At 39.7% G+C, this 27,028-nt stretch overlaps 1 protein-coding gene across 1 annotated transcript in view; it reads left to right on the top strand.

Annotated features, from left to right (window-relative positions):
* ufm1 (ubiquitin-fold modifier 1) overlaps positions 1–26,232 on the top strand; it is a 39,975-nt gene extending 13,743 nt beyond the window's left edge. The window contains exons 4-6 of the mRNA XM_072577167.1: positions 18,062–18,101; positions 18,851–18,883; positions 25,697–26,232. Of these exons, the coding sequence (XP_072433268.1) occupies positions 18,062–18,101; positions 18,851–18,883; positions 25,697–25,764 (141 nt within the window). The 3' untranslated portion in view covers positions 25,765–26,232. The remainder of the gene's footprint in view (positions 1–18,061; positions 18,102–18,850; positions 18,884–25,696) is intronic.
* The last annotated feature ends 796 nt before the right edge of the window (positions 26,233–27,028 follow it).

Genomic DNA, 27,028 nt, shown 5'->3' with positions numbered 1-27,028 from the left:
ACAGAGGGTGGTGGTTGATGGGAAATATTCAAACTGGAGTTCAGTTACTAGAAGTGTACCGCAAAGATCTGTTTTGCGGCCACTGCTGTTTGTCGTTTTTATAAATGACCTGGATGAGAGCATATAAGGGTGGGTTAGTAAATTTGCGGATGACACTAAGGTCGATGGAGTTGTGGACAGTGCCGGAACATGTTACAGCTTACAGAAGGACATAGATCAGCTGCAGAGCTGGGCTGAGAGGTGGCAAATGGAGTTTAATGTGGAAAAATGTGAGGTGATTCAAGTTTGGAAGGAGTAACAGGAATACAGGGTACTGGGTTAAGGGTAAGATTCTTGCAGTGTGAATGAGCAGAGAGAGCTCTCGGAGTCCATGCACATAGATCCCTGAAAGTTGCCACCCAGGTTGATAGGGTTGTTAAGAAAACATATGGTGTGTTAGCTTTTCTTGGTAGGGTGATTGAGTTTCGGAGGGATGAGGTCATGTTGGGGTTGTACGAAATTCTGGTGTGGCCACATTTGGAGTATTGCATACAGTTCTGGTCACCGCATTATAGGAAGGATGTGGAAGCTTTGAAAAAGATGGAGAGGAGATTTACCAGGATGTTGCCTGAAGTGGAAGGAAGGACTTATAAGGAAAGGTTGAAGGACCTGAAGCTGTTTTCTTTACAGAGAAGGAAGGTTGAGAGGTGACTTAATTGGGACATATAAGATGTTCAGAGTATTAGATAGGGTGGACAGTGAGCGCCTTTTTCCTCGGTGATGGCTAGCACAAGGGGGCATAATTTTAAATTGAAACATCTCTATGACTTTATGACTCTATGAAGGGTAATAGATATTGGACAGTGGTCAGAGGTAGTTTCTTTACTCAGAGAGTAGTAAGGGCATGGAATGCCCTGCCTGCAACAGTTGTAGTCTCGCCAACTTTAAGGACATTTAAATAGTCACTGGATAAATATATGGATGAAAATGGGATAGTGCAGGTTGGATGCGATTCAGATTGGTTTCGCAGATTGGTGCAACATCAAGGGCAGAAGGGCCTGTACTGCGCTGTAATGTTCTATACAGTTAATACACTCCAACCCAGCCATCATCCTCATTGATATCCTCTCCAAAGCCACTTCCTATAATGTGCCAACCAGAAATGTACATGATACTCCAAATGTGGCCAAAAGTAAATTTATACAGTTGCAACATGACTTGCCAAGTTTTATACTCAGTGCCCTGACTGATGAAGGCAAGCTTGGCAATGCCTTTTTTTCACTGCCTTATTCACTTGTGTCGTCTCTTCCAGGGAACAATGTACTTGCACGGCAAGATCTCCATATATATCAATGCTCCTAAGGGTCCTACCATTGACTGTAACTCTTGCAATTTATCTCCCAAAATGTATCGCCTCTCACTTGTCTGGATTAAGTTCCGTCTGCCATTTCTCTACCCAGCATTCCAATTGAACTATATCCTACTGTATGCTTTAACCATATTCCTCACTCTTCACAACTCCTCCAATATTCATGTCATCTGAAATTTACTAAGCAGACCACCCATGTTTTCATCCAAACTGTTTATATAACATACAAATAACAGGTCCTTGTACTGATCCTTGAGGAACATCGCTTGTCACAGACCTCTACAACTACTTTCTGTCTTCTTTGTATCCAACCTACCAAATCATCGTGGATCCCATGTGATTTAATCTTTTGGACCAGCCTACATTGAGACACCTTGTCAAATGATTCAGTAAAGCCCATACAGACAGTATCCACTGCCCTACCGTCATCAATCATTTTTGTCACTTCTGCGAAAAACTCATTAAGTTTGTAAGACAAGATCTTCCCTGAATAAAGCCATGCTGACTATTCCTAAAGCATCCATTCTTCTCCAAATGTGAGTAAATCCTGGCCCTTAGAACCTTCTCCAGTAATTCCCCTACCACTGATGTAACATCCAGCAGCCTGCAATTTCCTGGATTATTCTTGTTGTCCTTCTTAAACGAAAGAACAGCATTGCCTATTCTCCAGTCTTCCAGAGTCTCACTTGTGGCTAAAGAGGATGCAAAGATTTCTGTCAAGATCCCTTGACTCCTAGTATCTTGGCATAGATGCCGTTAGGTGCTGGAGACATATTTACCTTCATGCTTTTCAAGACACCCAACACCACCACCTCCTTAATAAGAACATGCCAAAGAATATCAACATACCCTTCCCTAATGTTAACACTATCCGTTTCCATCTCCTTGGTGAATACCATAATGAACTGCTCAGTAAAAGCCTCTCTGGCTCCATGCATAAATTCCTTTAGTGGGCCTACCCTTTCCTAGCTATCCACTTGCTCCTAATATGGTAAAAATGACTTGAGACTATCCTTAACCCTACTTACCAAGGGCATTTCATATTCCCTTTTAGCCCTCCTAAATCTTTGTTTAATTTCTTTCCTACATCCTTTAAATTCCTCGAGGGCCTTGACTGATTTCATTTCCTTAAACCTTACATTTGATTCCTTTCTCTTTTTGACTAAACTTTCAATATCTCTTTTCATCCAAGGTTCCTGAATCTTGACATCCTTACCTTTCATCCTCTCAGAGACATGCTGGTTCTAAACTCTGATCAACTGCCCTTTTAAAAGACTTCCACTTGTTGGATGTGGATTTACCCTTAAACAGCCATTCCCAGTATAATTTCTCCATGTCCTGCCTAATGCTGTTGCGATTAGTCATTCCCAATTTAGCACATTCATCTGAAGATCAGTCTTATTCTTAACGATAACTATCTTGAAGCTTAGAGAATTCTGATCACTGTTCCCTAAATGCTCCCCCACTGAAATTTTGATTGCCGAGCAAGACTCCAAATACAATACAAGGGTAGCGGGTTTTGAGAAGATTTGTAGCTCGGTTTGAGGTCCTGGATGTAAGTTTGCTCGCTAGAAGGTTCGTTTTCACATGTTTCGTCACCATACTAGGTAACATCATAAGTGAAACTCTGGTGAAGCAGTGGCAGTATGACCTGCTTTCTATTTGTGTTTAGGTTTCCTTGGGTTGGTAATGTAATTTCCTGTGGTGATGTAATTTACTGTTCTTTTTCTCAGAGGGTGGTAAATGGGGTCCAAGTCGATGTGTTTGTTGATAGAGTTGCGGTCAGAATGCCATGCTTCTAGGAATTCTCGTGCGTATGTCTGTTTGGGTTGAACAGGTACCCAATGGACATAGTCCGTTGATTTCTCAGCAACAAACCCCAAAAAGCAGGCAAAACACATCCAGAAACCTTAGCCACTCTCCCCTGCATCTTAAAAATGGCTGCCAGACTACTCTTGGTAGCCCACACTCCCACCAACACACTAAAATAGCAGCTCATAAACTGAAAAGACCCTGTACAGACAACAAGCAAAACAAACGTCATTTACAGAATACCTTGCAAGAACTGTAACAAGCACTACATTGGACAAACAGGCAGAACACTAGCCACCAGGATACATGAACACCAACTAGTCACAAAAAGATATGACCCACTATCATTATTATCCTGACATACAGATGAGGAAGGACGCCACTTCAACTGGGCCAACAGATCCATCCTAGGACAAGCCAAAAAGGGACATCACGAGAATTTCTAGAAGCATGACATTCCAACCGAAACTCCATCAACAAACGCATCGACATGGACCCCATTTAATATCCTCCGAGAAAAAGAACAGGAAATGACATCACCAACCTAAGGAAACCTAAGCACATAAAAAGAACGCAAGTTATAACTCCCTGCTTCACCAGAGGCTCACTGATGATGTGAGGAAATGTCTGAAAATGAACTTTGCAGCTCAGCAAGTAACTTGCATCAAGATCCTTCTCTTGTGTTATAGCCTCACTGGAAGATAACCATTAAGTATTGCTTTCTGACATGATTAATGAGAAATGGTGATTCTTTGAACAATTCTGTGAAGATAACTTACAATTAACTATTTATTTTGTGTAATTCCAAGCTATTTTGAAATTATATTGAGCAGAATTTTAAGTTTAAGCAAGTTAAGGTAAGATTTTGAATGGCAAATAGAAGCAACTGACTTCTTCTAGAGAGCAAGAAAACAGAGCACAAAAGTCGGGCATGCAGGGCACAGTAAAAGTGAAAGGGGAAAGAGAAGGAGGCAGCAAGATTGCTTTCAAGTTGGCACTGGTTTTCTGAAGTTCTGGACTTGAAACGGTAACTGTTTTCCCTTCACACATGCTCCCTTGCCTACAGAGTTTCTCCAGCAATTTCTGCTTTTCTTTATTTCTGGCGTTCTGGTTTATCACAGCTGTTACCATTTTGGCTTCATTAACTGCCATAGAGAGGAAATAAAATTTGCAATGAGCCTTTATATCCTTGGAAGAAATTTTCCAGATCTGTCACATTTATTACTTAAGATTACCTTGTCTCACTTCATGACTTGTCAGAACAATATTATTTAGATTATGCAAGAAGGCAACTATTTGTGGCAAAGACTTTGCAGACATGACTAATTTCAAGATGTGAAGTAGTGACGTCAGTTCATCTTTGACAATCATTTGATTTCAAAATTCATATATTTTGTATCGAGCGAACAGTTGTTCTTTTAGACTACATTTTTAAAAAATCAAATCAACTTAATTAAAATTGAGCCCAATTCTGCATGAGTAAATGCCAAAGTAAATGTCATTGTGACTAACAATTTCAGTCGTCTTCAAAAACGTTCAGTCCCAGAACTGGACAGTTTTCACTAAATAAATTACAAATCCTATAATTTGATATCTACATTAAAATATAGGAGAGATTCAAAAACAACTTGAAATCTTGATCATTTGTGAGTAAACAGTCTTTGTTTCAATTTGATCATTTATTTTGAATTGAAATTGTTGAGATGGATTCAGCCTGATTGGTATTGGTAGTTAGAAACAATCTTGATCTGGCAGCATTGGAACAAAAGTGAATTTGTAAATAATGAATATCTAGCTTATTTGGAGTTATGACTATCTGTTCAAAACATATAATTAATGTTGTGGTTCTGTTCGCCGAGCTGGGAATTTGTCTTGCAAGACAAATTCCCAGCTCGGCGAACAGAACCACAACAACGAGCACCCGAGCTACAAATCTTCTACCAAACTTTGAACATATAATTAATAGTCTCATGTTGCACCTAAATCCTTCCCACTTGGATTGCATATTGCTATTTACCCAGTTACTGTGATGTACTGCAATCGCGACCTTGTTTAAATAAATGTCACCATGAGCAGTGTATTTCTTCTTTAAAAATATGTACTTTAAGTAGAATGTCCACAATACAATGATCATCAAGAGCATCAATTATATGAGAAAGATGAGGATGCATTCTCAATATGCACTCAGAATTATTAATTGGCATAAGCTAATTTCAGAAGATTCTGCTTTTGTGTTCAAAGAACTTGGGTATTTCAGAAACAGATGATCAGTATAGGAGATCATTTATTAAGTGTTTTTATGTTGTTCCTTGGAATTATTTTGCCCTAAGTGTGCCTACCTGATTAAATTATCTTGAAGAAAAGGTAAGAGTATTTTGCCAGCCTGTGTCTGATTCTGGCTTAATTTGAGCTCTTACTTATCTGTGATGGTGCAGGCTTGTTTCAAGCTGACAGCAGTGACCTTATCAAAAAATGTAGTGAGACTTGGATTAAATTCTGTTTTTGCTTCTAGGGTACTATATTTGCATAGAGGCATGTAAGCTTCTCTGACAGCAAGAATGTAATCTTAAAAAATGGATTTGTACTACAATCACGCTTTCTAAAATTCAGTCATGGGACATGAGCATCACTGGCAGACCAACATTATTGCCTGACCCTAATTGCCCATGTGAAGGTGGTGGTGAGTCCATGTATTGCAGTTAAACCCACAATTCTATTTGGGAGGCATTCCAGGATGCTGTTGTAGCAATAGTGAAGGAAGAGTGATATATTGCCAAGTCAGAGTGGCGAGTGACTTGCCGGGAAATTTGTAAGTGGCAATATTCCTATGTATCTGCTGCCATTGTCCTTCTAGATGGAAATGGTCATGGATTTAGAAGATGCTGTCTCGGGGTGTTCAAATTTCTGCTATGCACCTTAGAGCTTGTGCACACACTGTACTGATCAGTGGTGGAGAGAATGGATTTTTTTAGATGGGGTCGCAGTCAGGCGGGCTGCTTTGTCCTGGACGGTGACAAGGTTCTTGAATGGTATTGGAGCTGCAGTCAACCAGGCACTGTCACACACCTGAGTTGTGGCTCGGCTGTCAGGAGTTAGGACGTGAGTTATATGCTGCAACATTCATGACCTGTGACCTGCTTTTACAGCGACTGTGTTTGTATGGCAAATCCAGTTCAGTTTTTGGTCTATGATAACCCCCAGAATGTTGGTCACAGGGGATTCAGTGACAGTAGATCCATTGAATGTCAAAGGGCTATTTTAGATTTTCTTTTATTGAAGATGGTCATTGCCAGGCATTTATGTGGTGCAAATGCTACCTGCCACTTTTCTCTGTAACCCGTGTATTGCCCTGGTCTTTTTTGCATTTGAACATGGACTGCTTCAGAATCTGAGGAGTCGTAATGATGCAGAACATTGTGCAATCATTTGCAAATATCCCCACCTGGCTGTCTGGTGGAGGGAAGGTCATTGATGAAGTAGCTGAAGATGGTTGAGTCTAGGGCCCTGGGGATCTCTTGCAGAAAAGTCCTGTAACTGTGATTACTATCCTCCAACAGCCACAACCATCTTCTAATGTGCCAGGTATGACTGCAGAGCGTTTTCCTCTAGGTTCCCATTAATTCCAGTTTTGTGAGGGCTCCTTTATGCTATACTTGGTTGAATGCAGCCTTAATGTCAAGGATTGACACTCTCTCCTCACCACCTGGAATTCAGCTCTTTTTGTCCATGTTTAAAACAAGGCTGTACTGAGGTGAGGAGCTGAGTGGTCCTGACATTGCCTAAATCACTAAGCAGGTTATTGCTGAGCATGTGCTACTTAATGACACCTTCAGTCATACTGATGATTGAGAGCAAACTGCTGAAGTGGTAATTGGCAGGATTAGATTTGTCCTACTTCTGGTGTGCAGAACATACCTGGGCAATTTTCCCCATTGTTGGCTCGATGCCAGTATTGTAGCCCTGCTGGGGCAGGTTGGGTAAGAGATGTTCTGGAGCACAAGTCTTCTGTATTATTGCCGAAATGTTATCAGGGCCCAGAACCTTTGCAGGATGCAGTGCCTCTGTTTCTTGCTGTCTGGTGGAGTGAATCAAATTGACTGAAGACTGACATTTACAATGCTGTGAACAACTGGAGAAGGCTGAAACGGATCACCTATTGGGCACTTCTGGCTGAAGATTGTTGCAAATGCTTCAGCTTACCTTGGCATTAATGTGTTTCCTCAGCCATCATTGGCGATTGGGCTATCTAGTGAGTTGTCCACCACCTTTCACAAATGGATATGGCAGGACTGCAGAGCTTACATATGATACATTGATTGTGAGATTGCTCAGCTCTATCACTTGCTCCTTATGCTATTTATCATGCAAATAGCCCTGTTTGGTAGTTTCACCAGGTTGACAAGTCATTTTTAGGTATGTCTGATGCTGCTCCTGACATGCCCTCCTGAACTCTCCATTAATTCAGGGTTGATCACCTGGCTTGTTGGTACTGGTTAAGTTGGCGGTATGCCAGGCCATGAGGTTTCAGATTGTGTTATGTATCTGACTGTGCTGCTGTTGATGGCACAATGTATCTTATTGTCCAGTCTTAAATTGCTAGAGCTATTCAAACTCTGTCCGATTTAACACAGTGCCTCACATAATGGAGTATATTGCCAGTGTAAAGGTTGAGACTTCCTCTCCACAAAGACCGTGCAGTGGTCAGATTTACAGATATTGCCGTGGACAGATGTAATAAGTAGATAAGTGAGGATAAGGGCAAATATGTTTGTTCTTTTTGTTGGTTCTCTCACCACCTACTGCAGACCCAGTCACGCAGCTATGGCCTTTTGGACCCAACCAGATCGATCAGTGGTGTTATTGTCAAGCCATTCTTGATGGTGGGCATTGAAATCCCCCACCAGAGTATGTTTTGTGCCCTTGCCACCCTCAGTACTTCTTTCAAGTGTTGTTCAACATGGAGGAGTGTCGAGGGAGGGAGGATGGTATGTGGTAATCAGCAGGCAGTTTCCTTGCCCATGTATAAATTGAAACCATGAGACATCATGGTATCCCAAATGTAAACCACTGTGCAATCATCTCCTGAGGAAATCTACCCATAAGGTATTCCTTGCAGTTGATAGAGAGGTTGACCCTGTTGCTTATGTCGAACATTCACCATGGATGGTGATGGTGGTGGCTGGAACATTGTCTATAAAATATGGTTCCATGCATGTGACTGTCATGCTGTTGCTTGCCTAGTCTGTGAGACAGCTGTCCCAATTTTGGCACTCTGGATTTGCACCAATGGGGTATGTTGAACTGAACTAATGACTTGGTGACTGAAATAAATCTTAAAACAGTGTAAAGTTTTGCTCTGTGAAGAGCAGATTTCTGAAGCTGCCTGGCATCATTTAATTGTAGAACAGTATAACTGACAACATGGTCATTTGGCTTGTCAAGTCTGTCCTTTTGAGTTGCAAACCAGTTCAATTCCCCAGTTCTTTCCACATATCTCTGCAATCCAATTCCAGCTGCCTGCTGAATCCATATCCATTAACCAATCAGACAGTTTGCTTGAAATTCTAATCACTTGTTGGCTAAGGAAGCTTTTCAGTATTGTTTCTGATTCTTCTTCCAGTCACCACCTGATCACTCCAGCTGGCACAAATTGATAGAACTGGCATGGCATAAGGTCTGCTTACTATATGTAAGTTTTAATTCAGATTTATAGCCAGAAATAAACTCTGGCTTGTATAAAGCTCCAAATTCTTGTTTGAGCAAAATCCTGAACATAGAGGTTTATAATATCATGAGCATAAATAGGGTGAATAGCCAAGGTCTTTTTCCCAGGATGGGCAAAGTCCAAAACTAAAGGGAAGAGGTTTCAGATGAGAGGGGAAAATTTTAAAAAGGACCTGAGGGGCAACTTTTTCATGCAATCGGTGTTGTGTGTATGGAATGAGCTGCCAGAGGAAGTGGTGGAGGCAGGTACAATTACTGCATTTAAAAAGGCATCTGGATGGGTATATGAATAAGATGTATTTAGAGGGACAGGGACCAAATGCTAGGAAATGGGATAGGTCAGATTCAGATATCTGGTTGGAACAGATGAGTTGGACAGCTATTTCAGTGCTCTGTGACTATGACCTCAAATGCCACTTTGAAACTTTCTGATGAAGCATCATTGACCAGCAGTATTCTTCCTTTCAATTATACTGCTCAGAATTTCTGGAAGTTTCTGGTTTATTCAAGAGTTTCAGTGTATGTTGTATTTTCCTTTCTTTCCAGAACGTGGTTTTATCAGTATGAAGGAGGAAAGAAACAAATAAACAGTGTTTCCAGTTCTAGTGGGAGAGCAATCAATCCCAAACTGCATAACTGCAAGTCTCCTTTATAAGTATATTCAAAAAGGCGTGCATTATCCCTTGCCTCTTGCTAGCACAACCAGATGTAAAACCATATTTTGATATTTAAATCTGTAACTGGATTATTACATGCAGTGTTTGAAAGGTAAGGATTAAAATTTTGGCAATACAATCCTTTTTGTACTTAGTTTAAAATGTAAATCTGCAAACAGAATGGACTGAACTACACTTTACTATCAGCTGCATAAAAAGTTTTAAGTTGTATAAGAACAGCGACGTCACCCTGACCTGTGAACGGTGTATAGAAATAAATAAGCGTGTGCACATTCGATTCATGATTCTCGTGAAGATATTAAATACATCAACTTTACAATGATGCGCAATTTTACAGTTTTCTAAATAACTCATTGTTATTTAAAGGAGGTGATAATCAAAAATCTCCAAAGCTTTACCGCACCATCCTCCTCCCTTATTACCAAATTTAAAAGGAAATGAAATAATTTGCGTTTTTATGAAATAATTTTGCTTTTTCAGGCAGTGCAAGAACATTTTAGAGCTAGCAAAGTGCTTTTGAAGTGTAGCCACTGCAGTAAGACGCCATGATCAATTTCATTCCCCATGTTGATGCTCCAGCTGTGATTGATCAGCATGGCATTGTGCTAATAATTTGACATTTCCATTCTCCTGTTAAATTAAGGATAGATCCAGAGGACCTGAAGTTGACTCCAGTAACTACATTTCTTGAAATCCGATCTAATGAGTAAGCTTATGGAAAAGTGTGGTAGTTAAACAGCAATATCACCAGTAAATATAAGGTTTTCTTTGCAATGTGGTTAAGTTGCCTTTTTAGAAAACTTGGAGAAAGTGAGGACCACAGATCCTGGAGATCAAAATCGAAGAGTATAGTGCTGGAAATGCACAGGTGGTCAGGCAGCATCAGAGGAGCAGGAGAATGGACGTTTTGGGTTTATGCCCTTTAATAGGAATGAGGCTTGTGGGCCAAGTGAACAGAGAGATAAATGGGAGAGGGTGGGGCTGGGAGGAACGTAGTTAATATATTGTGACTAGGCCGCCATAGCTTTCTGTGTTAGCGAATTCTACAGGTTCATTCTTCTCGAAAGAAATTTGTCAGTATCTCATTGCGAAAATGGCCTACCATTTATCCTCTGACGATGACTCTGTTGTGGACCTCCAGCAACTCCAAGAAACTTCCTTTGTGCTAGGTTTCAGTTTCAGGCCATTGTCTCTCTTGGCGATAGGTAGAAATTGGGGGTGAAAATGTTAGGTTGGAGAGAAGGGTGGAGCGGATAGGTGAGAAGGAAGATGGACAGGTAGGACAATTCAAGAGGACGGTGCCAATTTGGAAAGTTGGGACTGGGATAAGGTAGGGGAAGGGGAAATGGGGAAACTGGTTAAATCTACATTGATCCCATGTGGTTGGAGGTTCCCAAAGCAGAAGATGAGGCATTCTTCCTCCAAGCTTGTGGTGATTAGGGTTTGGTGATGGAGGAAGCTCAGGGCTTGCATGTCCTTGGAGGAGTGGGGGGGAAGAATTAAAGTGTTCAGCCACAAGGCAGTGCGGTTGGTTAGTGTTGGTGTCCAGAGATGGTCTCTGAAAATATCCGCAAGTTGGCATCCTGTCTCCCCAATGTCCTATCTCCTCTATATGACTGGCTGTGCTTTTCCAGCACCACACTTTTCAGAAAACTTAGCAACAATTAATTCAGTAGAAACTCCACAAATCCAAGTACAGTACTGTGATAAATGTATTAATAAATTAAGTAGTGTCTAACACAATCAATCAAGAACATAAACTGAGAAAATCTGTCTTATAAGATAAGTTATTTCTTGCAGTTGATACAGAAATTTTACTCCGAGGTTATGCTCCATAGAATCCTCTTCCACACTTTTCACTGATTAAAGTTTGAATTTGAATTTGGTGGTTTGTTTCTTTTGGATGTGATGAGCTCTGAGAGGTCAAGGAGGAGATAGGAGAGAACCTAGAGAAAGGTACAAGTTCAACGTTAGCATAGAGAGGAACCTTGGGGAAAGTTCAACCTATGGGCAAGGTAATGGAAGGTAAGTAGCAAATGTATCTTTTTGGATGGTGTTTTCTTTGGTGACAAAGAAATCATGAATTTCTTTTTAAAGGTGAGGGTAGACAATACAGACAATAGACAGTAGGTGCAGGAGTAGACCATTCTGCCCTTCGAGCCATTCATTATGATCATCCTCAATCAGTATCCTGTTCCTGCCTTATCCCCATAACCCTTGATTCCACTATCCTTAAGAGCTGTATCCAACTCTTTCTCGAAAGTATCCAGAGGCTGGGCCTCCACAGCCCTCTGGGGCAGAGCATTCCACACACTCACTACTCAAGAACACGGTGGCACAGTGGTTAGCACTGCTGCCTCGCAGCGCCGGAGACCCGGGTTCAATTCCCGCTTCAGGCGACTGTGTGGAGTTTGCACGTTCTCCCCGTGTCTGCGTGGGTTTCCTCCGGGTGCTCCGGTTTCCTCCCACAATCCAAAGATGTGCAGGTCAGGTGAATTGGCCATGCTAAATTGCCCGTAGTGTTGGGTAAGGGGTAGATGTAGATGTAGGGGTATGGGTGGGTTACGCTTCGGCGGGGCGGTGTGGACTTGTTGGGCCGAAGGGCCTGTTTCCACACTGTAAGTAATCTAATCTAATCTAATCTAATCTCTGGGTGAAGAAGTTTCTCCTCAACTCTGTTCTAAGTGGCCTACCCCTTATTTTTAAACTGTGTCCTCTGGTTCGGGACTCACCCATCAGCGGAAACATGCTTCCTGCCTCCAGCGTGTCCAATCCTTTCATAAATTTATACGTCTCAATCAGATCCCCTCTTAGCCTTCTAAACTCAAGCGTATACAAGCCCAGTCGCTCCAATCTTTCAACGTAAGATAGTCTCACCATTCTGGGAATTGACCTTGTGAACCTACGCTGCACTCCCTCAATAGCCAGAATGTCTTTCCTCAAATTTGGAGACCAAAACTGCACACAATATTCCAGGTGTGGTCTCACCAGGGCCCTGTACAGCTGCAGAAGAACCTCTTTGCTTCTATACTCAATTCCTCTTGTTATGAAGGCCAGCATGTTATTAGCTTTCTTCACTGTCTGCTGTACCTGAATGCTTGCTTTCATTGACTGATGTACAAGAACACCTGAGGTCTCGTTGTACTGCTCCTTTACCTAACTTGACTCCATTTAGATAGTAATCTGCCTTCCTGTTCTTGCCACCAAAGTGGATAACCACACAGTTATCCACACTAAACTGCACCTGCCATGCATCTGTCCACTCACCTAACCTGTCCAGGTCACCCTGTAATCTCCGAACATCCTCCTCTCATTTCACCCTGCCACCCAGCTTTGTATGGCAGGGTAGAGGAGGAACAGGAGAGAAGTTCAAGAAAACTTACACATAGAAAAGAAAACAGGAGTACCTTCACATTCAAGATGATCTTACAATAATGAGCAGCTATATCAGACAAGAAAAGATGGGCAGACTGGGTTCTTAGAAGAAAAGAGGGATCAGTTAGCTAAGCTGGTGTGCGATGCAGAGTAATGTGAACAGCATGGGTTGAATTCTCGCATGGCTGAGGTTACCTTGAATGACTCTCCTTTGCAACCTCTACTCTCGCCTGAGGCGAGGTGACCCTCAGGTTCAACCAGCACCAGTGAGAGAACAGCCTTATGGCCTGGTATGAGTATGGTGGCTTATAGTTTTTTAAATAGGAGAAACATTGGTGTGGAGTAACCTAATAAGAGGCTTTTAAAATGTTGCATTGTTTTGATTGTGTGGATTTGGACTGAATGTTATGGGGAAGAACATAACTAGAGGTCATCATTAAATTGCTACCAAGAAAGCCATTAGGAATTCAAAAGAAATTTCTTTCCTCCAAAGGATGGCTTAAATGTGGAATGTAGAAGCATAGGAAATAGGAGCAGAACCAGGCAATTTGACCCATCTGCCCCACCATTCACTTGATCATAGAACATAGAAAAGTACAGTACAGTACAGGCCCTTCGGCCCACGATGTTGTGCTGAGGATTAATCCTAACTAAAATAAAATAACCTAACCTATGCTCCCCTCATCTCACTGCTGTCCATATGTATGTCCAGCAGTCGCTTAAAGGTCCCTAATAACTCTTCCTCCACCATTACTGCTGGCAACTCATTCCATGCATTCACAACTCTCTGCATAAAGAACCTACCTCTGACATCTCCTCAAAACCTTCCTCCTAACACCTTAAAACTGTGACCCCTCGTAGCAATAAATCCTGCCCTGGGGAAAAGTCTGTGGGTATCAACTCCATCCATGCCTCTCATTGCCTTGTACACTTCAATCAGGTCACTTCTCTTCCTCCTCTCCAGAGAGAAAAGTCCAAGCTCAATCAACCTGTCCTTGTAAGACAAGCCCTCTAGTCCAGGCAGCATCCTGGTATACCACCTTTGCACCCTCTTCAAAGCTTCCACAAATTTCCTATAATAGGTTGACAGAACTGGACACAATATTTCAAGTGTGGTCTCACCAGGGTTATCCTTCAACTCAATGCCATACTCTTGCTGTCTCCCCATCAGCCTTCACAACTTTAGCCCCGAGAAAATTGTCTCTTTCCTAATATATTGTGACTAGGCCTCCATAGCCTTCTGTGGTAGCGAATTCTACAGGTTCATTCTTCTCGAAAGAAATTTGTCAGCATCTCATTGTGAAAATGGCCTACCATTTATCCTCTGACGATGACTCTGTTGTGGACCTCTAGCAACTCCAAGAAACTTCCTTTGTGCTGGGTTTCAGTTTCAGGCCATTGTCTCTCTTGGAGGCAATGGAGGGTGTGATCACTGATAGTGAAGGAGAGGGGGAAGAGAAGATGTGTTCGATGGTGGCATCTATTGGAGGTAATAGGAAGGGCAGGGGATGATCCTTTCCATGTGGAAACCACTGGGGTGGAAAGTAAAGACATGGGGAAACCAATTATCCTGTGCAGGAGGGGATGTTCTGTGAACAGAAGTTCTGGAGGTGAGTTGCATAAAGCTGAAGGCCCTGCTGATCACATACTTGTTTGAGGGAAAAATAAGATCATGTTGGAGGCTGCCCACTGAAGGGTAGCATCATCTGAATAGATGTGATGGAGATGAAAAAACTGGGAGAATGGAATGGCATAGAATCCTTGCAGGCCAAATTGCAACATCTTATTTGTTCCTGAGCTGAGCTTCTCATTCTTGATGTAAGTTTCTTGCTGAGCTGGAAGGTTCATTGTCAGACTTTCATCACCATTCTAGGTAACATCATCCGTGAGCCTCCAATGAAGCGCTGGTGTTATACCCCACTTTCTATTTATGGGTTTAGATTTCCTTGGGTTGGTGATATAATTTCCTGCTCTTTTTCTCAGAGGGTGGTAGATGGGGTCCAAATCAATGTGTCTGTCGATAGAGTTCCGGTTGGAATGCCATGCTTCTAGGAATTCTCGTGTGTATCTGTTAGCTTGCCGTAGGGTAAATATGTTGTCCCAGTCAAATTGGTGTTTCACCTTCATCTGTATGTAAGAAATATTAGTTATAGTGGGTCATGTCTTTTTGTGGCTGGTTGGTGTTCATGTATCCTGGTGGCTAGTTTTCTGCCTGTTTGTCTGATGTAGAGTTTGTTGCAGTTCTTGCAAGGTATCTGCCAGACTACTTGGACCTCTTAGCATCATGGTAGCCCACAAACCCACCAACATGCTAAAACAGCAGCTAATGACCTTGAAAGACCCTATACAGACAATAAGCAAAACAAACGTCATTTACAAGATATCTTGCAAGATCTGTAACAAACACTACATTGGACAAACAGGCAGAAAACTAGCCATCAGGATACATGAGCATCAACCAGCCACAAAAGGACATGACCCTCTCTCACTAGTCTCCTTACATATAGATGAAGAAGGACACCACTTTGACTGGTACAACACATCCATCCTAGTGCAAGCCAAACAGAGATATGCACAAGAATTCCTCGAAGCATGCCATTCCAACCAGTATTCTATCAATAAACTCATTGATTTGGACCCCATCTACCACCCTCTGAGAAAAAGGACCAGAAATGACATCACCAACCCAAGGAAATCTAAACCCATAAGTAAAAAGCGAGACATAACACCAATCCCTCACCAGAGGCTCATTGATGATGTTACCTAGCTTTGTGACAAAATGTTTGACAACAAACCTTCCGGCTCAGTAAGCAAAACTACATCCAGATCCTAAACCTGAACTACAAACCTCAAAGCTCACTGAGCTTCTCATTTACAGAAAATAAACATTTTGGAGCTATTGAATAATGCCATTCCATTTGCCAGGAAAAACGATTGAAGGCAGATCCTTCTGTATATGTTGATTGCTATTACTAATATTATTTTGCAGTCTATTTTCCTTTTCCCTTCTTACAACTGCTCCCAAAAAAAATCTTACTGTAAATGTTCCTCTGCTTAGTTCCATAAAATGTCGAGAAGACTTCATGCAGTGAGAACATTTTGCTTCTGTTTATTATCTGTGACCGTCAGCAGTATCAGCAGGGACTGTCATAACTGCTGACCACTTTTTAATAATGATTCTAGCACACTGTTTTGTATGTCTTTTTATCTTTAGAAAGTTCACAGCTTGTGCCATGAATCATAAGTGTTGAACAGCAGATGTTCCCACTTCAATGATGAGCCCACACTTTTGTAATAATTTTTGTATTTCACATGCCAAAGTTGAATAAGAAACTCAGTAACTCCTTTATCATTTACATTGAGCCAAAGCATTCAACTACCTCTGCTGCAGCATAGGTTTTTATATGCAGTGCATTTTTATTTTGACGGCTGGGAGACCAGCCAGGACGATTTGGAATAAGTTGAGTCTGGTGATGACAAAGACTTGATGCAAGTTTGAGCAGCTGATAGCTGGAGTTTGGATTGAAAATGGGCGATGCTACAGGGTTGATATAGGTGGCCCTGGTAATGGAGACAATATTTATTTTATTTCTTCCTTCTACAAGCTCCATCTTGGTCCATCATGAACTTGGTATTCACTTTTTTGGAAAAGTATTCATAAAGTGAACAGAGTGTTTTTTTTTATTGTAGCAAATGATCATAAATTGCAGATTTTTCCTTGCTTACCTCCCCCATTCCTGGAGAGTTTCATTCCCCTGGTAATTTTGAATGCTATTGAGGTCTGTTTTTCTAAGCAGTGATTGCTAACACTAAACTGCAGTCAACCAAGCATGTGCACACATTGTGGAAGGCATGATTTCTAGCACTGATATCATCATGTAGGCTTTCTATGCTTAAAAAATTCTACTTTGGGGAATCAATCCAAATATGTCCTGGTATGTTAAGCAAATCCAATGGTTATCTAGCTGAGAAAGCAGCAATAATAACACCGCTATTAGGCCCCATAACATATTCTCTCTGTCTATACTTTAACCAGTGGCATTGCTATACTCTTCTCCATAGGCTACTTTGTCAGCTAACTGGAACTTAACTTGTTTCCATGTGGAAAGTCCTTCATTTTCCACCTCTCTCAATGTTTGTGAGTAACTAGTGTCTCAGAATGATCATTTGCACCATTGGCATTGCTCCTTTTGACATAAAGTCCTGGTAGCTCTTCTGGTCAAGAGACACCAGAGCAGTCACTGAACACCTTCAATACTATAGACACCAGTCTTGGAGCCTGAGTTTCCATGGAATGCTTAGCCATCCATTTGCTTTTACATGGACTGGCCTCCTGCTATGAAAACACTTGAGGCAGCTTCTTAACTATCTCCCATCTGGACTCCTTTTAACAATCAGCAACAGTTCTGCTTTATTTGCCTGGCTTCCCTTTTTTGGTCCAGCATTTCTCACGGCTATTTACCTCTCTGCCATCTATCCCGTGTGAAGCTTCTCATACAGGTGTAAATCAAAATAGGAGTTCAGGGTTTCTTCGCAGTTAACTGGGTGAACTAGTTTTAATGCATTTTGATATAAAATGCTAATTTCAGTTCTGATGCTTCGTTTATTTCAGGTTGGTTTTATGAATCCTGGCTAATGTGTGTGGCCATTTTAAGTCAGTGGGTTTTTTTTTCATTTTTTAAAACCAGTTCACTCCATGAATGTCCCAGATATTAAAATCAGATGTTGACATTCAAAAATTGATAGTCCATATTTTATTGCTATCGTGACAAGTGTTCAATTATTATTAAAGATCTTGGTTTATACTCGTCTTCAATTATTTTCAGGATTTCAAAATCATCTTGTCATTTAAGTATTTTTAAGTGAATGTGTTAAATTGGTGAGAATAATATAAAGTTGCTTACAACACAAAAGCCCATTAGTGTCAATAACAGTGAAATAGGTGCAACTATTTGGCTCTTGTGCTAGTCAAGATCCAAAACCTATTTTGATGATAACACCTTACTTGAACCCAATTTGCATAATCTCCAAAAATGCATTAGGAGAAATTGTTGATTTTTTAAAAAGAAATTATTTTCAGACATTAATTTTTAAAATGTTTCTCAATGTCTTCCTTTGTTTTCAGTTTAAAGTACCTGCAGCAAGCAGTGCTATCATAACAAATGGTAAGGAAATATTCAGTATTTTGATACAATGTCATTAATATCATTAACATTGAGTGTTTTGCTCCTCTTTGGATAAATGTTTTATTGGCAGATATTGTTAAATTCTAAATCCAGAATAATTATACAATAAGCATTTAACAGCCTGAAGTGTGTACAGTATTTGAAAATTCAGGTTGCAAGTTAACATTGCCAATATTTTTATCACTCCAGTATTTTTCATAAGGTACTCAATATGTATTACTGTAGTGTAGGCGCAATAAGGAAAATGTCTTTGGTGCTTTTGAAGAGAGACAATTTTAGAAAATTGACACAACTCTACATTCCTTCAAAATGCACTGAATAGAAATATGTTGAAACAGACGTTCATGCAGTTTTTAAAAATGTTTTGATCACAAGTCTGAATTGCTGAATAATCTGAAATGTAAAATATAGCTAGTATACTTACTTTTCTGCTGTCACTCAAAATTGTCATCTTATTTGCAGCAGTTTTCACCATATAACAAGAATAGATAGAGGTTTGCAAAAAAGCAAATTATAAGCATTTAGAATCCAATGTACCGAACAGCCACACGTGATATCAAAGATGGGAATGCCAATTTTGTGAACGGTCTATCACTTCTGTGTATACACTGCAAATTATAGCTACTTTAACTGCAATGTAATTATGTTCCAAGCTACTATTCTTTCTGAAGTCTGGTTGTCTTCCTCCTGGAATTCCGATAGTTTAAGATGAATTTGTTTCATTGCAGATGGAATAGGCATCAACCCTGCTCAAACTGCAGGTAAGTGAAATTGTTTAAATTGGCAAATTTTGGGGGGCTATTATAGTTGATTCTATCTGTTTTATAATATATTGAATTTTATGATTTTTGAGCAGTTTCCAATCTTCACGTTAATAAGTTTTTTAAAAAATTACCAATAGATTTCATGCATATTTGAAACTGAATATATACCTTAAGTTCGTCTTAGGCAATGGTTATTTATATCTGTAATATCATGTTTATTTACATTTGTGTTTGTAATCATTTAAGAACAAAAAAGGGCACAAGGATTAGCAGGTAGACTTTTTACCCCTTAGAGCCTGCTATGCAATGCATTTGTTGAAGCTCTTCCATCAAAACTTCTATCCTAAATTTATTTGGAGATCAATAAAGTTCTGGATACAATCTTAAAAATGCACAACTGAGCATCCACAGTTCTGAGCTAGAGGTCTTCTAAGTGAACCAGAGTCATGGTTCATTGAAATGCTTTATATGAGGGAAAGAAAAGTGAAGATGAAGGCAGCAGCACCCAGACACGACATGGCCCACTTAGAAGTCCAAGAGGTAGGCAAGAAAGGAAGGGAATCTGTTCAACTGCTTGACAATGATTGTCTGTTGTCCAGAGGAGTACAAATAACTGACTCAGGTGCCTGTACGTTGGGCTGGTCTACATGCCAGATAGACTGCCTTGAGTATCTAGATTGATAAGCTACTTTCCAATGACCCAGATCAACCATTCTAAAGACACTGTCAGCTCCTCCTTCCCCCACTATCCCAGGTTCCAACTCTGTGTTCTGAGATTGTGAACCCTAGTTGTAAATTCTCTGGTCAAGGGAAATATCTTTCAAGCACAAGCCCTTAAATATTTCATAAGTTTTAATAAGGCCACTTCTAATTTTTCAAGTTCTACTGATCATAGAGCTAGTCTACATGATCTCTCCTCAGAGGGCAAGTCCTTCGTCCCAGGAAGCATTCTTGTCAACCGTTGTTTTATTCCTTCCAATGATATCATATCCTTTCATGGGTAGGCCCATCAAAACTGTACACAGTACTCCAGATGTGATCTCACAAAGGCCCTGTGCAATTGCAGTAGGATTATTTCATTTTTGTCCTTTTGTTTAAAAGTAGAACATCCTGTTTAATTTCCTAATTGCTGCTTGTATCTGCATGATAAGACCTCTGACTATATACATTGAGACCTAGATTCCTTTGCATACAACTTTTCCCATTTGCTCACCATTTAATAAGCTTTCTGCATCTCCAATTCTGCAGCAATGTGCATGACGTCACCATTTCTCCATATTACATTTCTAACTGCCGTGGATCAGGTACTCCTTTGCTTCCACCTCACAGTTTACTTTTCACCTAACTTTGTATCATCAGAAAATTTGGATACGTTATACTTCATCTATAACTTACATAAGGGGATTCAGATTGTTAATAGCTGAGGTCCAAGCTCTGATTCATGCAGTATCCTACTTGTTATAAACTGCAATTCAAAAATGAGCTTTGATTCCTTCTCTTCCTTTACCTCCTGAAATCCATACTAATATATTTCCCACTTTCCAGTAAACAGTAATTTTGTATATTAGTCTATTGTGCATTACCTTGTTGATTTTAAAAAAAAATTGCACCCACTGTATATTCTAATTTTCTCCTGTATCCATGGTTCTTATTCGTAAATTGGTACATTTTTGAAAACTCTTGATGCATCTGTCTAACCTGCTTTTCCTGTCACAAATCTGTGACACTCCATAATCATATGGCGATTGCTTTGGTACAAATTCCTAATGACAGATTCATATATTTTCCATGCAAATGATGACAGGCTAGCCAGTCTATAGTTGCCTGTTTTCCCTCCAACTACTTCTGAAGTTCAAATATATTCATGCTGTTTTCGGGTGACAGCATAGAAATGCAATTTGTAGCTGCAAATAACCTGAAGTAATTTAATCTCGAACTCGCAGTTACTGTGCTTGGATTTGGTGTTTGTTTTAGCTTGCCTTGCAGAACTAGAAATTGAAGCATCTGCCTTTTGTAAAGGTCTTTGTTGCTTAATGGGCACACATTTTTCCATATTTGTAATGAGTATGTATTCAGTGTGTGGGAGATAGGTTTATCTGGTAGTTGCATGCATGAAGATCTGGATTGAATGTGCAGTCTTAACAGTCAGTGTGCAGGTTAGCTGTAAAGAAAAATAAATATGCACGCTCGATGTTTTGGAATGAAAATAGGTCATGTAGCACTTGACACGCAGATAAAAACCCAACTGGTCAATAAATGAAGACTGAAATGTCATAGGTGTAATCATTTTTTCATAAAATTTTAACCTTGCTTTGATTTTACATTAGTGTAATTTAGGTGGATGACAATGTGTAGGTGCAGGATGAGTAAATGGGAATAACTGTCAAATTGATTCAAATGTCCACAGCTTACTACAAGCAGTGATAAGCATAACAGTCTGATTTCTGGCTTGGGAAGTAGTTGGGAACCCGTACTCATGAAGATACTTGTTTGAAATATCTGTAGAACTGTCAGATGAAGCAACCCATCATTTAAATAAACAATTAACTTGTGGATTGCCTAGAGGTTATTAATGTATAACAATAATTTTCAGAATGTACTAATTTGTTTCAGGAATAACCAAGCCAGACAATTGAAAATCCAATTAAAAATTGTACCATAACACTTGTAAAGTCAACAGTGAATTTGGAATACTTGATTTTACATTTTGTGTTTATAGGAATATGCAGGGCATCTAAAAACTATTAAAATATTAATCCTAATTTCACCCCCACCCCAGTGTTAGTTATTTTAGAGATATGGTATTGTTATGCTCTTAAATTTTCTTTCATTCACATTGTACAATTCACAATCTCATGGTTTGTGTTTCAGTAAAACATTTCATGTCATTTAAAGTTATACATCTTCCTCTCACGTTCTAGCATTGCAATCTCAATCAAGATGCATCTATGCTGTATTTTTCACTTGTAGTTTATTGAAATTAGCAATGTGGAACAAATCAGAATATTGTCCAAATTTTGCACAATGATTATGCTTGATATTAAACATTTAAATCTTTAACTATAACCAATATGTTTCATGATTTGCAGTGAATTAAAAGCAGTAGGTCATTGCTATCTCTCCAGAAGAGAGATTCTCGCTTTAGAGGTTGCTTAACCAAAAGTATTTTTTAAAAAACTAAGCTAATACTGAAGTGGACCAAAGATGTGTAGGCCAGGTAAATTGGCCATGCTGAATAGCCCACTGTGTTAGGTGCATTAATCAAAGGGAAATGAGTCTGGGTGGGTTACTCTTCGGAGGGTCGGTGTGGACTTGTTGGGCCGAAGGGCCTGCTTCCACACTGTAGGGAATTTAATCTAATCTAATCTACTGCAGTAGCAGCATCTGATTCTTCAAACTATAAATTCTTAAATTTATTGTTTTTTTTCTTTCTCTTGTGTATTCTGTATAAGATTCCAAATATTGCATTGCATTGTTTATATCTTTATGTAGGTATGTTAAATGTTTTATATTAACAGGAACATTTATGTCATTAACAAGATAGCATTAGAATTAGTACACTGTTACTGAATAAACAAAGTTTAGTTTATACTTAATTGGATTCTGGGAGTGTTACTATTATTTCAGTGTTTGGAATCCACAATACTCTCCATTGCTTTGTTAATATTGTAATGGAGTGGTATTTGTGTGACCTGTTCATTTACTGCATGTTTAAGTTTTATTCTTTACTGGTCCATGCATGGTAAACAGGTCAGGCATCTTATGTCTATAATTACTTGGTGGGATGATTAGGTTTTAGACACAGTGAATAATTTCAATTGGATTTAAGAGATGGAAATAAAATAAAGGTGACAATAGATCAGTGTAATCATATTATGTTAAATTTAATTCTAAACCATGAATTATACATTTCTGTTACTAATAAAATAATGGATTATTTCTTTAAATAGCACTATGAAAATAATGGATTATTTCTTTAAATAGCACTGTGAGCACCTAACATATTGAGAGTGAATATTGATGGCGGCTTTATGTGACATGTGGACATTGATTTCCATGATAAAAGCTTGAAAAATATGCATGTTCAAAATCTTTATGTAGACTATGATCCATATAGTTAACAATTGTTTTATCATTATTTCAATGAAAGTGTGAGCAAATTAGCCTGCAATGTAATTGTTTTTTAAGAACTCCCGGGAGAAATAGTAAGCATTGTTTACACAAGTTTCACCAGTGAAGGAGGCGTTTTGGTCCATCTCGTCCATGACAGCTCTCTCTAAGAGTAACTGTGAGAGTGCCATTCCTCATCCTTTGTCCAAGTCTCCACAAGTTATATAGTTATAGAGACAGCATGGAAACAGACCCTTCAGTCCAACCCATCCAGATATCCCAACCCAATCTAGTCCCACCTGCCAGCACCCAGCCCATATCCCTCCAAACCCTTCCTGTTCATATACCCATTCAAATGCCTCTTAAATGTTGCAATTGTACCAGCTTCCACCACTTCCTCCTGGCAGCTCATTCCATATGCGTTCCACCTTCTGTATGAAAAAGTTGCCCTGTAGGTCTCTTTTATATAGAACTTCTGTGCTCAATACTCTGACCAATAAAAGAAAGCCTTCTTCACTATCCTATCTACCTGTGACTCCACTTTCAAGAAGCTATGAACATGTTTGTCTATTGTAAGAATGTACTAGGAGAACATTTAGAAATACATAATGGCTGCATTTTCTACTGGTCAGAGGGTAGTTATTCCAGTGTACAGGAAAGTTGTGCATTGGGACCCAGCAGAATCCCCATTGTAGTAGACTCTGAAAAAATTGCCTGGGATGTTGAAGCATCAACAGGATGCAGTTGCTGCACGAAAAGAAGTTGCTAAAAGTCTGAAAGTTTGAAAGTTTCCATGAAGCAAACTGAAATATGTAGGAAATGTTAGAGTCAGAGTCTAATTCCCAAGTAACTATTAAACATATCCTGTGCCTAACTCATCCAATTACCCAGCCAAAAGTGAGGACTGCAGATGCTATCTCTCCACCCTGGAGGCTTCCTGCCTCTATTCCTGATGAAGGGCTTTTGCCCGAAATGTCGATTTTCTTGCTTCTTGGATGCTGCCTGACTTGCTGTGCTTTTCCAGCACCACTCTGATCTCATCCAATTACCCTCTAATCTGACCTGACACCTTCACCCTACTTTCTCCCAAGCCCCTTCTCCCACTCACCACCTAACCCTGCTGATGGTCCTGGTCCCACCATTCAGCACCACTTCCGCCATATCCAACCTGACTCCTCACCCTGCAGTAGGTCCGAACCAATTCCTCTCCCCATCAGACACACATCATCCACTCCAGAATTAGCCCAGAACTCCCCAGATTTGACATGCACCGTAGACAGGAGTTGATCTCTCTCTCTCTCTCTCTCTCTCTCTCCCCCCCCCTCTCTCCCCCCCCCCCCATCCAACTAACCCAGCCCTGAAAGTATGATTTAACTTGCCACCTGCTGCCTTCCTACCAACACCCCCCCCCCCAGCCACAGCTACAGCCTACACTCCCAACACCTTATCACATTTAATTGAGGAAATTGCTGTTTGATCGCAGCTAGCAGCACCTTTACATTTCAGAATATAGCAGCTGACTGCTGTAAAATCAGGGAGTGATTTGTCTTGCCCCAACATTTCAAAAAAAAACTGTCCAAATAACAATAGAGACCTGCATTTCTGTAGGAGCCCTGAATGGAATTTCCGCTCTCAAATTTGGGGATCCTTTCATTTGTTGTATAAAATAGCTACATGAGAAAAAGCGAGCATACGAGTTCGGAAGGTATAGTGGAATGTTGGCTTTTATTTCAGAGGGAATGGAATATGAAAATAAAGTTTTGCTGTAATAATCCAAGGCACTAGTGAATAGCACCTAGAATACCATGAGTATTATCTAAGGAACGATATATTGGCATTGGGCATAGTCCTGAAAAGGTTCACCAAGTTGATTCCAAATATGGAGGGAGTCTCTTATGAGGTGAAGTTGAATGTGTACTCATTGCTTCTTGTCTTTCTAAACTCCAATCTGTGGAAACATCGAAGATTCTTCAGGGGTTTTACAAGATAGATGCAGAGAGGTTGTTCACCCTTGTGGAGGAGCCTGGGATGAGAGAGCATAACCTCAGAGTAAGGTGTTACCCATTTAACACAGAGATGAGGAAATTCTCTGAGCAGAGTGAAGCTATGGAATTCTTTACCACAGAAGGTTGTCAGGACTGGGTCATTAAGTATATTCAAAGCTGAGATGGACATATTTTAATCAGTAAGGGAATCAAGGAGTATGGGATAAAGGCAGGAAAGTGGAGTTTAGGATTATCAGGTCAGTCATGATCTCGTTAAATAATGAAGCAGGTTTGTTGAACTGAATGGACGACTTCTGCTGGCCTGTGCCTAATTGATATATTCTGCATATTTATAATGAAAAATAATTACATGGGTCTTCAAATTATACAATACTAATAAATGAATAAGTTAATGGCTCCTTTTGAACTCTTGGGAAGAAATTATCTTTTGCATGTAAGATTTGATATTTGTGTTACAGTATCATTTTAAAACCATAATATGTTCAAGCTATTAAACACAACTAGAATAGAAAATAAGAAGGTCGCTGAAATAGTCAGCTGTTCTATTTACATTGTGGTTGTCTTTTGGATGCACACAATATTCCACAAATGTAGAAAGCATAAACACTTTAGGTAGTCATGTCAGATGAACACATTAAGAATGTTCTGTATGCTTTTACTAACCAGTTTTCTTACAATGGCTCTTTTATTACAGGAAATATTTTTCTAAAGCATGGATCAGAATTGCGACTTATTCCCAGGGACCGAGTTGGAAGTCTTTAACCATTTGTCATCCAGAGATCATTTGCCTACAGAAGAAAACGATATTTATTTTCAAAATTATTTTTAACTCCTTTGTCTTGTCACTTTTGATATGCATTCCTTTAAGAGAATCTCCGGTAGGACTCCACTGAATTAGGTGGTAGCACCTTAAGCAGAGAAAAATCTAAAATGCATATGGTAAACTCATAACAGTGCTGCCTAAAATGTGTTGTAATGTAATTGAGAAAAAGATTGGGCTGAAAAGAAATCTAATCCTTAAGCAGGGACTGCTAATACCTTAAGAATGTAAACCTGTTAAGTAAAAGTCACACAAGGAAATTACAAAGTATTATACAAAGCTTCTGTAAAATGCTTGGTATTAAGTAGTCGATTGGTAGATATCAGTATATTTTAACCTTGTATCATTTGTTTTCTGTATTAAGAAGATACAAATTCTGAAATTCATTAAAATAAAATTGAACTGCAGAAGATATTTTATCTTTGAAATTACAAACTCAGAATCACCGATTGACTATTGCACAGCAGGAAGCCATTCAGCCCATCTTGCCTATATCGGTTCTTTGAATGGGCATTTCATTTATTTCCATTTTTGCACCTTCTCTGTGTAATCCTGAAGACTGTCACTTTTCAAATAACACTCAAACTCCCTTTGAATACATCAGTTGAACCTCCCAAGCAGTGCATTTCAACCCTGAGTTCCTAGCCTGTTCTGAATTACGTTTTCAAATATAATATTTACTGTTCCACATTATATAAGAGTGCATTTGATAGATCAGTCTTTTAAGTAAGTATCTCCTTTAGACAGACTGCTCTGAACTAAATGTTAGAGTAATTTTTTTGTGACATCTTTTCATTTTCCTAGCGTTTGAATTGTATTAATTGTCTGAATTCTATAATATGTATCTTACTTGGTGTCTTATGTCCGGGAGCTACAGTTTTTCCTCACCAGTTAAATGGTTTCCTCCAGCTTGAGGTGAACTGGTGATCAGACTTGACGCCAGATGACTCATTCCAGCAGAGTAATTAGAGCTTGGGCAATGCACATCAATAGGTCAGCCTTCCTGAAGATGCACATTGTAACTTGGAAATTACAAAAAAAAGAGAAGAATATCTGCTGTGACTTTGACAGGCATCTATGAGTTAGGGAAGTCTTGATTGAACTGTGCATACAAGTAATAAGACTGGTATTAATCTGGATTTATAGTTGATGCTGTCAACTTGTGCTCAGTTAATAAATTGAACTAAAGCCTGAATACATCAAGCA

Source organism: Chiloscyllium punctatum, chromosome 9, assembly GCF_047496795.1.
Source record: "Chiloscyllium punctatum isolate Juve2018m chromosome 9, sChiPun1.3, whole genome shotgun sequence".
NCBI classification, from domain to species: domain Eukaryota; kingdom Metazoa; phylum Chordata; class Chondrichthyes; order Orectolobiformes; family Hemiscylliidae; genus Chiloscyllium; species Chiloscyllium punctatum.
Note: the sequence above shows the minus strand (reverse complement) of the source record. Positions and strands in the feature narration are given on the sequence as shown.